This window comes from Cryptomeria japonica, chromosome 5 (assembly GCF_030272615.1).
Source record: "Cryptomeria japonica chromosome 5, Sugi_1.0, whole genome shotgun sequence".
Classification (NCBI taxonomy): Eukaryota; Viridiplantae; Streptophyta; class Pinopsida; order Cupressales; family Cupressaceae; genus Cryptomeria; species Cryptomeria japonica.
In genome coordinates this window covers 758,544,537-758,557,958 of record NC_081409.1, presented here as the reverse complement: position 1 = coordinate 758,557,958, position 13,422 = coordinate 758,544,537, and the positions used below count along the sequence as shown (strand labels likewise).

The 13,422-nt window shown below is 33.4% G+C and overlaps 1 protein-coding gene across 2 annotated transcripts in view; it reads right to left on the bottom strand.

Annotated features, from left to right (window-relative positions):
* The window catches only part of LOC131036499 (uncharacterized), a 90,388-nt gene extending 84,180 nt beyond the window's left edge, over positions 1-6,208 (bottom strand). For both annotated transcript variants that reach the window (XM_057968398.2, XM_057968399.2), the window contains exons 1-2: positions 5,761-6,208; positions 139-401 (exon numbers count right to left, since the gene is read on the bottom strand). In XM_057968398.2, the coding sequence (XP_057824381.2) occupies positions 139-399 (261 nt within the window). In that variant the 5' untranslated portion in view covers positions 400-401; positions 5,761-6,208. The remainder of the gene's footprint in view (positions 1-138; positions 402-5,760) is intronic.
* Between the last annotated feature and the right edge of the window lie 7,214 nt (positions 6,209-13,422).

Genomic DNA, 13,422 nt, shown 5'->3' with positions numbered 1-13,422 from the left:
ATGCATAGCTTTTTCGTTCATAGTCTCTCAAATAACATAAAGAGAGGGATTCATATTAAAAAAAGCCATATTATCTGAATGGTTATTACTCAGAAATTTCCAATGATACATCAGGCTTTAAGGATGCAGAAAACTTACTACTTGGCTAGAAACACCTTTCTCTTGATCTGGCTTCTTCAGCAAATCCTCAAGAGCAACTTGCGCTGCACTTTGCTCTGCAGCTTTGATACTAGAGAAATTTGAAGTAGAATCATATCTAGCTCCATTGACAATCACAGTTGCCTTGAATTTGGGATCATGTGGAGGCCCTTCCTTTGCAGTCTCGTAAACTGGTAGTGGTAAAGATGCTTTCTGTGTATATTCTTGTAGCTGGCTCTTAAATAGTATAATTCCTGACATACCTAAAAACAAAGCATTTAAAGTAAGAGACTAATTAGTTCCACACTCAAATAGTTCAGACAAGAAACACTACAAAATGATACCAGCATGAAACCAAGGTTAATCTAGTATAGCTCTACCTTTCCTGGTATACATTAAGTCTCTTACACTCGAACTACTTGTGAGTTGTAAACAAGAGATGAATATAAATTTTCAGGCACAACAGTGTTGTTACAAGAAGAGTCTCTAAGTTCTTATGGTGATATTAGCTATTATAATTTATAATTGCAAGGTAAAGAAAAAGTTAAGAGTTTCTCTCTCAACATCCCCTCTATGAATACAACTCGAATGCCATCTTGAAGACTACAGTGATTACAAACAATAAGGGGCAAATGAAAATATAGAAGTATGTATACTAATTGAGAGTGTGCACTATTTACAAAATGTTTGTTCTTTTATATATCAAGTTTTTAGGTTAACCACCAAATCTACCTCAACTCCGGAACAATTTATTTGATCATGTGACCATGCAGAGAATCATTTCCTAACATCATTAATCTGAAATAAAATCATTCTTTCTTATACTTTCTCATGTGCAACCACACAAATTATTTCCTTTCAATAATTCTGACTGTTCTTATGGTTTTTTTTTCATTTTGAAAAAAAATTGAAAATTGAGAACAAAAAAATGCACTATAAGATCACATATTGAAAAACAAGGTTTTGATGTCCTTCATATTAACTTGCTAATCAAAACTAACTATTCAACAATTAAAAGCTATCACTGAACTTTTTCTTGGTACCATCAAAGTCATCCATTACAGGTTAATTTATCTCTAAAGGTGCTCATTTCTTCATAGGCATATTTTATTTGGAATAAAATATATAGAGCAACATCCTATAGCATGTTAAGAATCCGATCTTGAGTAGCATCCTATTGCATGTTGAATATTTTTATAAGGATATATGCTCGATTTAACTTGATAAGTTGGTGCATGTTTAGTAATAATTCTTCCTCTACATTCTTTATAAACGCTATAGTATCTTCTTCCAGCAAGAGGCACCACTTACCCTCCTATCAACAAGCCATAAGTCATCTTCCTCTAGATATCCCATAAGAAAACTTAACCCAAATAAGTGTTAAAATAACTTCCTAAATGAAATCAGAAAGCATCTACACTATGGCATAAAATTTGTCTCTTCCTCTTTTTCTCAAGGCAGCCCAGAAAACAAGAACTAAAAGACAAACAATGGTTAAATTATATATAACAGCTCACATTAGTAAGATTTCAGTCTAAATGGCAAAATACCATTTCACGCCATACTAAAGTGAAATTTTCTCCCGATACAAAATTGCAGTAATAGAAACAGCTATCTAAGAAGACCATTTCAGTTCAATGCAGGAAAACCATTTCAAACGATATTTACCAAGAGATGCATATGGATACAGCTAAACCATCTATTCAAAAACAGTATATGAGGAAGTGGATGTATGACACTATACAAACATGCCAATTTTCAAAAACAGGTATACAGTATGTGAAAATAAAAAATTTGTAATAATATTTGTAAATTAAGGAAAAAGTATTACAAGATTCATAAATGAATATTAAAAACACTGATAAAAATTTAACCATGCATATTATATAAATAGTATTGAAATTATATAAGTTAAAATCTGTAGCTTCAACAGAAGGGACCGTGTGTTCATATGTTTAGAAATAGGAAGAAAAGTATAATGGAGTGGTTAAGCATACCCATGCCTCTATGGTTCAATGTAGAAATTTGAGACCAATAGGAAGCAGACTAGGCCTTGAACCAGAACTTATTTAGACACCCACCAAATGAGGGCCATGGGGATAACATATTGCTAGTTGACTTCATTGTATGTTCAAGAAGTTTCTTCTTATTTTATTCCACAGAACAATTTCATCATTCCCTTACCTATGACCAGGGCATTGGGAAATAAAAACGAGAAGAGATTTTAAAAGCATTGCCCATCCTTTTTTTTTTCCCTTTGTTGAAGATCAAATTTGAATATAATTCTTGTCAATGTCATGAAGCCTAATTTTAGACTCCATTAAACCAACATGCTTATAAAGGTAATTAAGAAATCTTGACCCACTTTTCCTTTGAACAAATAGAGAATTTTAATGCATTTTTTCTTTTCTTAGGATAACTAAGAACAATTTTGTTCTACAATTCTTTTCAATAGGCCCAACTTATAGACTCTAATGAAGCAATATGCCAAAAAGGTTTCCAAATAACAAAATAAATTGCTAGTGCCATCAATAGGAAATGTAGAAGAAAGAAGTAAACAGCTCTAAGCCCCAATTTTTGGCCTACAAATTAAATCTGCTACTAAGTTTTTTAAGTATAAATATAATACACTCATATCAACTCCTCTGTAAAGAAGCCTCAAATCTCCTAAGAGGAGAGTTTTTAAAACCTCACAAAACATAGTTTTACACCTAAATTTCTACCTAATAGGTAAGATGAAACGTGAGCCCTTTAGAGGAAGATATTTTTCATGTAACCCTGTTGTTAGATTGAACTAAATCTTTGTTCTCTGAAATAATTGCATTTCTTGAAGCGACAAGGGCATAGCCTGTCTGTCCTCTCCTCACTTCCATTGTCACTCCTGTTCAGTCTCATACTGAGTTCAATTCATACCAATTCACATAGACCCAAACAAATAAACAGTTGATGACACACATACTGTCCCAGAAAGCAAATACAAGAACAACTCTAAGCCCCGTTTTCAACCCACAAATTGGCCCTAATAAAAGTTGTCCAGTCTATGGATCATACTTATTACAAGTTGTTAAACCTACAAGTGAAATACTTAAACCTACAAGTGAAATACAGCCCGTCATGTCCCTATAAAAACTGTATAAAGAAAACTGATGTATTCTTCATTCTGTCATTAGTACAATTTCTGTTTAAGGACAAAAAGCTCAATAATGTACTAGATCGTTTGTTCAGATTGGAATATTACATATTCTTTGATTATGGTATTTTTATTCTTTGCTCATTTATTCACCGTAATGATTATGTCTGATGTTAAAGAGTTTGCAAGCATGACAATTGCGTTAACAAACCTTAAGATATTGAAGTAACTAAATGAAACGGATTAATTATTGTTTTCCCTAAACGATGGTTGATGAATTTATCTTAAATTGGCACGACTCTCTTAATTGTGACTTCAACGGGAAGCGTGACTTTCATAAGGAGACACAATCCTTGACGCGGTTAGTTTAAAATCCGCCCATGTCTTATTCACAAGAGGGGTGGAAAAACGGGAAAAGGAACAAGAGTTTTAGAATCAAGGACTCTCAGACTGAAGGAAGTGCCGACAAACTGCACCAGGTATGATTCTATACTCAGGAATTAACACGGCATAGTTCCGATATTATGTGAAATCATATCCATACGTTGCATTCAATCCACAACGGAAAAGTTACGATTTCTATATGCTAATAAGAAATGTATAAATCTGTTGTCTGTGTTTCCTATATCGTGTGAATTAAACTTGTGTTACTGCGTTTCATGAAGGGAAGATATCGATCTGGAAAATAATTAAGATATTTTCATGTATAAATAAAAGTGTTCTTTTTCTACTGTTTACAACCAAACTATTATAACCCGATAATGATACTGTGATCGGAAAATTAGCATATACTTATTGAAATATGATATTAAAACAGAAAACAGTAGTTAAGTTTAATGTGAATTACCGCCTGTGTATCAAACTGTACCAGGTCATCTGAGAATGCTTTAAATGAGAAAGAACTAATAAAAACATAAATTAAACAGTTCAACAGCAAACAATCATGTTTTGTAAACCATCGAATTAGTTTGTACTGTCCAGGTTATCAGTGGATCTGTAGGGGGGTCAATTGCCCACCCAAGTACTCCACCTATTGAGTAAAGATGAGCTAATAGGCCAGGAGGGCAAAAGACCGCTCTTGGGCTTGGGTTTGGCATGATGAACCGCCTCTACCTTTCGCTGTCTCGCTGGGCAATTGGAAACTGTTCGTGGTAATAAACATGGTTGAGTTCTAAATTAACAAACTTCTCCTAAGCATTATTCTATCTTGTTTTATAACTTTTATTTCTATGAGGCATATTGATGTTTATTTTGAGAAAAAGAAACATTTCCAATTAGTCTGATTTTTCTTTTAATTTATATTCCAGATCATTATAACTGAGTGAAATCTCTAGGATTACTGTCTTTATTTCTACTGTTGCGTATCAAGTAAATATGAATTTATTTTCTCTGCTTATATTATCTTCATTTTTACTATTACAGAATAAATAATTTACTGTAATTCTGAGTCTATGTTTTAATTTCAATCAGGAAGTTTTTCTGTACTGTGTACAATTAGTGGGAACATTACGCATTACTGGTAGGGGACATTACACAGCCACAGCAAGAGACTGTTGATGACACACCACTGGTTCGGTAACCACGTCAGAAAATATCTAAGCCCGGATTTTCAATCTGCAAAGTAGGCCAGTTACAAGTTGTTCAGCCTACAAATTAGACCTAACTTCACTTCTTCAACCTACAAATCAAATGCATTCCCATACATTGTCTACAGCACACACATCGGGTCCCTCAACAAGTATATAAACAATGCAAAGCCCAGGTTTTCATCCTACAACTTTGGCCAGCTCACCTAAAAATAAAATAAGCCCTTACTAATATACTATCGTGTCACATCTATAAGTTCCCTAAACAAATTTGGAAATAACACTGAGCCCAGTTTTTCAATTTACAAAATAGGCCTATTAAAAGTTGTTCAGCCTACAAATTAAATCTGCTTTAAGTTGTTGAATCTACAAATAATTCGCATCCATTCCAGTATACTGTTGATACTAACCAAATGCGCAAACAATTTGAAGTCCAGCTTTGCAACTTACAAAGTAGGCCTATAAGACGTCCATCAACCTACAAATGATATAGAACCTTGCCAATAGATTGTAGAAGGCAAAATCACTGGCTCCGTTACCAAAAACGCAAACACCTCTAGGCCAGTTTCTTCAAACTACGAATTAACTATATTACAAGTTGTTCAACCTACAGATTAAATGCGCCCATATCAATCTGCTGGTCAGAGTAACCAAAACACCAGACAGCTCTAAGCCAGATTTTTAACCTACAAATTGGACCTTTAACAAATGTTTAGCCTAAAAATTAGGCTCAGAATAACTTACTCAACCCACAAATGAACTAGACCCACTGTCTCAGCACACAGATTTTAGTTTTTCAAAAATACGGAAAGGAAAACTCATTTTCTCCAATCCAAAAATTGAGTTCTCCCAAATACGATTCAGAATCTCAAACCATACCAAACAATTTGCAATGGTGTCTCTTACCTACTCTCCCTTTTTCGTTCTTCCTCTGCAACTGAACTGAGGTCTGAATCTTCTGAAGTGCACACGTCCCTGTCTTCTTCTACTACAATGTAGTTCAAAGTCATAAAGCTAACCAAAACTGTTGGAATTGCCCTCTGATTACGTACTTATAAGGATGAGCACCTGAATTCATTGAATGTTTCCAGTGACAGTCAGGGTACAGAGTGAGCTCGTGGTCATTCCTGATTCACAAACACTGTCATGAGCTCTCCGTGAAGCCACGGTGCTAAATACAATGTTTTGTTTCGTGAAAATCAACGGTCAAGAACATCAATCGTCCATGTACACATGTTGTACCGTAAATCCAAATATTATCTTTTCTCGGAGCTCCGAAGCAAGTTCTTTTCATAGAAACCTGTACCAGCTGAATTTTGTGTTCAATATCCATTAAATCGTTGCTTTCGAGTAAGCCCTAACAAATTTGTGTAATGGGTACTTATTTTAACCCAGCCTAGTAAACACGAATTTCTACTCTATTTGGTACTTATTTGGCTAAGCCTGGGTTAAAATAAGTACCAAATACAGTAGAAATTCGTGTTTACTAGGCTGGGTTAAAATAAGTACCAACAGTAAATACAGTAGAAATTCGTGTTTACTAGGCTGGGTTAAAATAAGTATCAACAGTAAATACAGTAGAGATTCGTGTTTACTAGGTTATTATTATTTACTATATTTATTGTATTTAAAATAATAATGGTTAATTATTTTAATCCAACCTAGTAAACACGAATAGAAATTCTTGTTTACTAGGCTAGGTTAAAATAAGTATCTATTACACAAATTTGTTAGGGCTTACTCGAAAGTAATGATTTAATGGATATTGAGGCTTGGGCACTCATCCGTCTATTATGTTACTTTAAAAAGGTAGAAAGTATGGATAAGCATCGGTGGTCCAACTTGATTGTCGAAGAGGACTTAAATTGTAGAAAAAAGACTTGGAAGAAACAAAATAGCAATCCCAACAGCAATGGGGAGATAAAAAAAGTGGGTGTTAAAGAAATTCATGAATAACATGTGGATAAACCAGCTAGGTAGGAAAAAAGCGGACTATATTAAAGAGTTCAACCCTACTTGGGAGCACGATGAAAAAGAATACTTGAGATTCGCGATCAATGGAAAGGCCAAAATTCTAATGGTCCGACTAAGAACTGGATCTCATCACTTGAGATGTGAACAAGTAGATGGAAGGTGCCAAAAGAAGATTGGGAAGAAAGAATATGCATTTTTTGTAATAAAAGAGCAGTAGAAATAGAGTGGCATTTCATTATGGAGGGTGCAGCATATGAAGACATTCACAGCCCGTTTGTTAACGAACTAAAAGTGGGCAGTTTGAACAAGCTTTTTGAAGAGTCAGGGCTTCACAAAATAGTAAATCTCTTAATCAAGATTCACAAGAGAAGGTCTAGCATGGAAAAGAACCTAAAATTGGGCTAATTTGGAGCATCTGGTCCCTTAGACCGTTGGGTCTCATGGACGTCATTAAAACTCCTTCATTCACTCATTCATTCATTTCATTTTTGCATTAACTCTCCCTCTCTATCTCTTCCTTTTTCATGTTAGTACTAGCATACCATACAATGTACAAATAGTCTCTCTCATTATTAAAAATATATATAATTTTTCAAAAAAAATTATTGGTAAGTTGATGTCTAGGTGATGGCATATGTTTATTAAAATTCAACAAAAGTATTTTATAGTCTCTACACATTGGTCGGAGATAACACAATTCATGTGTTCGATTCATAGGTCTCTTAGTTATTACAATGAAACAAAAATTAAAGAAACTTTCAATAAGCTCATTAATTATTATTCTATTGTGTGGTGGATATAAAGGAGGTATCTTTCAGCATAATCTTAAAGTTGTACAAGTTTCATTTCACCATACCCACTCTTAGGAGGCCTAATAAACTCATTAATTTCTCTCTAAATCAAATAGTCATAATAGATTAAAGAATATGACAAATTCAAAGACACAATAGGAGGCCTTGGGAGTTACAGTGCTCAATGAAAGTTTGGAAGTTGGGGGCTCCACCATTTGAAACTTTAACTCAATAGCCTCTATTTTGTTGAAAACAAGATGAAGAAAGTTTGCAATATTAACTTCTTTATGTGATTACGAATCTAAAAACCAGATAACCAAATATGAAAGTGAATGCAACATTCAACACAATATCAAAAAACAACAACCAAAAGAGACACCAAATTTGCATGGAGAAACTCTTTCAAGAAAAAATCTCCACCACAAAAAGAGATGAGTATATTATTAATCTTCAAAATAGATATCTCTAGAATGATTCACTTCACTTTACTTCTCCAACCAATCCTGGAAGCACTTGGATACCTTCAAATGAATCATATAAAACTATTATGACATGGCTCCAATATATAGCAAATCGAGGGAGGGAAAATCACAATGGTAACCTAAAACAAGACACAAAAATACTCTTGCAAAAATGTATGCCCAGGAAAGTGGACAGCCATGAAACATAATAAAATATTAATTTCTTTCAAATGGCTCCAACATGGGCACCTAACCCATTGTCACTCAAATATTTAGCTTCTTGGATGCTCTGTAATTTCCCATTGAGTCTTTGGATCACCCAATGAACAACCTTTCACCTTCCAATCTTGGGCACCCAAGGAATGACTCTTCATATCCCAAAGTGGGTACATAAAAGAGGGAATTTTATCTATTTTGTCTTATCCTTATCATTGTTACATGTTCACCTCTTGAGAATGCAATTACAAATTGTCATAAAACACAAATATAAAATATTTCACTCAAATATTAGGAAACACTTAACAAGGAACATGGAGACACGTGAAGGACATAGGATTAGCAAGGTTAATATCACCTTATCTTAATATTCTTTCACTTGACATTATACATTGCAATTACATCAAAGAGACATAAATTAATAAAATTAAATATGGTGATCAAGGCCCATTGACTTCCTATGCCAAGAGAACTTTTTTGTGGTCACTGGCTTCGTAAGAGAATATGCAACATTATCTAAAGTGTCAATGTTATCTATCAAGACCTTACCATTCTCAATCATTTCTCACACAAAGCGATACTAAACATCAAAATGCTTAGTACAAGCATGATATGTGGGAATCTTGGCCAAATAGATATCACTCTACTATCACATTTGATCCTCACAATCCTCCAATCAAAACCAATGCCAATACCAAGTCTCTATAACCATGTTGCCTCCTTAGAGGCATGTGTAGTAGGCATATACTATGCTTCAGTGGTGGACAAAGAAATTTTAGGCTACCTCTTACTCATCCAACATGTTGTTCCTCCAATGAAAGTAAATACATAGCCACTAATGGACCTCGAACTATCCAAGTCACCTACCTGGTTTGCATTAACAAATTCTTATATATCAAATTACTTTACCACATCATCAATACCATGATAAACCAAACGGTAATCAAATGTACCTCAAAAATATATAAACACCCTCTTAACAAAACTTCAATGCTCTCTACTAGGATTAGACATAAAACTACTTAAAATTCTCACTACTCAGGCAATATCTAGTCTAGTACAAATCATTGCATACATTAAACTTCCAATGTCACTAGCATAAGGAACCTTAGACATATCCTCAAAATCATGATCAATACATGGACACATGTCTAAATTCAACTTAGTACCAACGAGAAATGGAATGCCAACTTGCTGACAGTCATGTATATTAAACCTATAAAAAATATTATCAGCATACTTACTCTAGCTTAACCAAAGATTTTTATGAGCCTAATCTTTTTTATCTCCATCCCAAGAATATATTTTGCAGCCCCCAAGCTTCACATCAAATTTGCTAGAAATTCAAGCCTTGTGTCCTCTAATCATCACCTTGTTACTAATAAACAACATGTCATCAACACATAAGACAATAATTAGAATCCAATCACGAATAACCTTAATATAAACACAATGATCCTCCTCACTCCTCATTGGGTACCACATCTTGGGCGACTTTTTCAAACCATACAAAGATATTTTCAACCTACAAATCAATTGTTCTTCGCCTTTCACAACAAAACCACTAGTTTATCAATATTCAAATCTCCTCCTCAAGATCCTCATGCAAAATAACAAGCAACAACAACAGACAATAGGAGTCTAATAGGAGTAAATTTACAAACAAGAGAGAAAATTTCACCAAAATCAATTTAATCTCTCTAGGAGTAGCCCTTGGCCACCAATCTAGTCTTGTACTACTCCAATCGATCCTCTGTGTGCTCATCTTGCACATATATGAACTCTTTGAACCCTCTTCTTCTTCTGCATCCTCAAATCATTTTACAGGTTAGAGTATTCCAAAGCTTATAACCTTTCACATTCTCATTGTATCCACAAAATGTATTTCTAGTATTTTGGGTCCAGTTTAGATTGCTTCTCTTGAGGCAAATGAAAAAAAAGCCTCACAAACAAAGACCCTTATGTGTGAATCTAAAGGCTTTCTACTTGTCCACATTGCATAAGGAGATTTTTCAATAAGAGTTGAATACAGAGATCTATTAATTAAATAACAAGTAGTACCAACTTCTTCCGAAAAGAATCTATCAATATTAGTATTGTTTAACATGCTTCTAACTCTTTCCATTAAGGTTTGGTTCATTATTTCTACCACCCCATTTTGTTGGGGTATATAAGGAGTGGTATTTTTATAAACAATACCAGAATGCTTACAAAACTCATCAAATTTCCTAGAACAATAATCACCCTCATTGCCAAATCTCAACACTTTTATCTTAAAATTTCACTTCTTCTCAACTAAGGGTTAAATTCCTTAAACTTAGTAAAAAGTTCAAATTTAGAATGGATAAAATAAATCTAAGTTTATCTAGAGACATCATCATTGAAGGACGTGTAAGATTGCAATTTACTTAAAGAATCAACATCCACTAGACCACATACATCCAAATGAATAATTTTTAATGGTCTCTTTGCTTTATAAACTCTCTTAGGAAATGATGATTTATTATTCTTACCAAACACAATGCTCACATATATCATTTTTACCAATAGAATAATATAAAACATTGTCAACCAACTTTTTATTTAGAATGGTCTTAAGATATTTTTCACCAATATGACCCAATCCATGGTGCCACAACATACATGCATTTTCAACACCAGTTACATTAGAAGAGTTGCAAAAAGTAGAGGCATTTAGCCTAATCAAAGTCCTTATCCATGATCTTTTAGCTATCACTAAACTCCATCTTACCAACCTACAACCAGACTTGTCAAATGTCACATCCATTCAAGAATCATTCAACTTGGATATAGAAAGTAGATTTATCACAAGTCTTGGAATATACAAAATATTATTAAAAATTATATCCACCCATTATTGAAACACAACTTTACCTTTCTCTTACCAACAATCTTCTTTGTGTTGTTGTCACCAAGGAAAACCCTTTTCCCCATCATATGCTTTGTAAGAGGCGAACTACTCCTTGTAATGAGTCATGTGTTAGGAGAAACTTGAATCAATAAGCCAAGAATCATCACTAATATTGTTAGCTAAAATAAATAAAGCATCAAAATCATCAATGGAAGAAATTTCTATGGAGGAATCAACACAACTTTTCTTAAATTTTCATCCCTTAACATGTCCTTTTTTACTGCAATTCCAACACTTTACTCTTTATAGAGGTTTTAAAGCATCCTTTTGATGTATCCCTCTTTTTATCCATCCTAGGCCATTTCTCTTTGGACCTAACCCACACATGCAAGGTATCTTGGGAGATAACATGCATAGACTTTTTAATCATCTCCTATGAAATAAGTATAGAAATCATAACATTGTCCATCTTTGGCTTTGCATTACCATTGCTAATGACAACAATTAGATTTTCCCAAGATTCAAGCAAAGAGTAAATAAGTAAGAAATATTTATCTTCATATTCTAATTTAACATTTATTGATGCAAGATGACTTATAATCATATTAAATGCATTTATATGTTATGCAATAAAATCACCATCTTTCATTTTTAAAGAATATAACATTCTCTTGAGATATATAACTTATTGGACAAACTTTTAGTTTGATAAATATTACCTATATCCTCTTCCATAACTTGCAAGCAAATTCTTATGCAGAGACATTGAAGAGGACTAAATTTGTAAGACACAATCAAATGGTTCCTTCTTATCCATCTTCTTCCAATCTTTATTGATCATAGTAGATTGCTTTGTCTCTTGTGAAATCGATAACCACTGATCTCTTTCTTCCAAAAGATCTTCCATCTTGAATCTTCACATCTCGTATCCAGTGTTATTAAATCTCTCAATATATTTGTGAGAAGTAGAAGCCATGTTCTACAATCCTCTTTTCAAATATATAAAAATATCATACAATAAAATCTCCCACTGCAACAAAAAAACCTTCAACACTTAAAGAGAAAGGCACCCCCTTCTCAATAGAACTATTAGCTTTGATACCAAAAGTTGAAAACAAGGTGAATAAATCTTTCAATATTAACTTCTTTATGTGATTACAAATCTAAAAACTAGATAACCAAAATTGAAATATGAAAATAATTACAATTCTCAACACAATACAATGTGGAGAAACCTTTTAGGGAAAAAAAACTTGACAAGATAAAGAGGAAAAATATATTATTAATCTTCAAAATATCTATAATAATACACTTTAGTTCAATTCTCCAATCAAATCCAACAACGCTTGGATACCTGCAAATGAATCATACAAAACTACTATGTCACGGTTCCAAATTATAGTAAATTGAGGGAGGGGAAACCATAGTGGTAACCTAAAATAAGAGGTAGAAAATCACTTGCAAAAACCCACACCTAGAAAAGTGGACAATCATTAGACATAAAAAAAAATTATTTTCCTTCAAATGACTCCAACTTAGGCACATAACCATAGCCACTCAAATCTTTAGCTTCCCAAATGCTCCTTAACTCCTCCTAGTTGACTCTTTAGATAACCCAATGGACAAACTTTCACCTTCCAATATTGGGCACCCAATGAATGAGTTTTCATATGCCAAAATGGATAGCTAAAAGAGGTAATTTTATCCATTTTGGCTTATCCTTATCACCCTTACATGTCCACTTCTTGAAAATTTGCAATTACAATTTGCCATAAAGTTCTAATATTAAATATTTTTCTCATGTCATAGGGAATACTTTCTAGGAAAATGGAGACATGAATGACAAAGGATTAGCAAGGTTAATGTCACCTCATCCTAAAAAAATTGAACCTAAAATTTTAAATATAAGGCTCACAACTAATGATGGATTTGAGAGTTTATTTACCATGACTGCACAACTATAATCTAAGAAATTTAGTGTGGAATATTTGGAAAAGGTGTTAAGAAAACATGTGGGATTTCAAAGAGATAATATGTTGAGAGATAAAAAATTTGGGAGGAGAGAAGAATGCAACAAAACATGAGTTAAAATATATGTTTAATAGACTAATCATCAAATTATCAAGATCTTTGAGGAGGGATAAGAGAGCCCTATATCATTGGATAAGAGATCGTCAACTAGTGAAAGATTATTTCCTAATTTAAAATGACACCATGAAGAGGTGAACCCCCAAGCCTATGAGTCATCCCATTA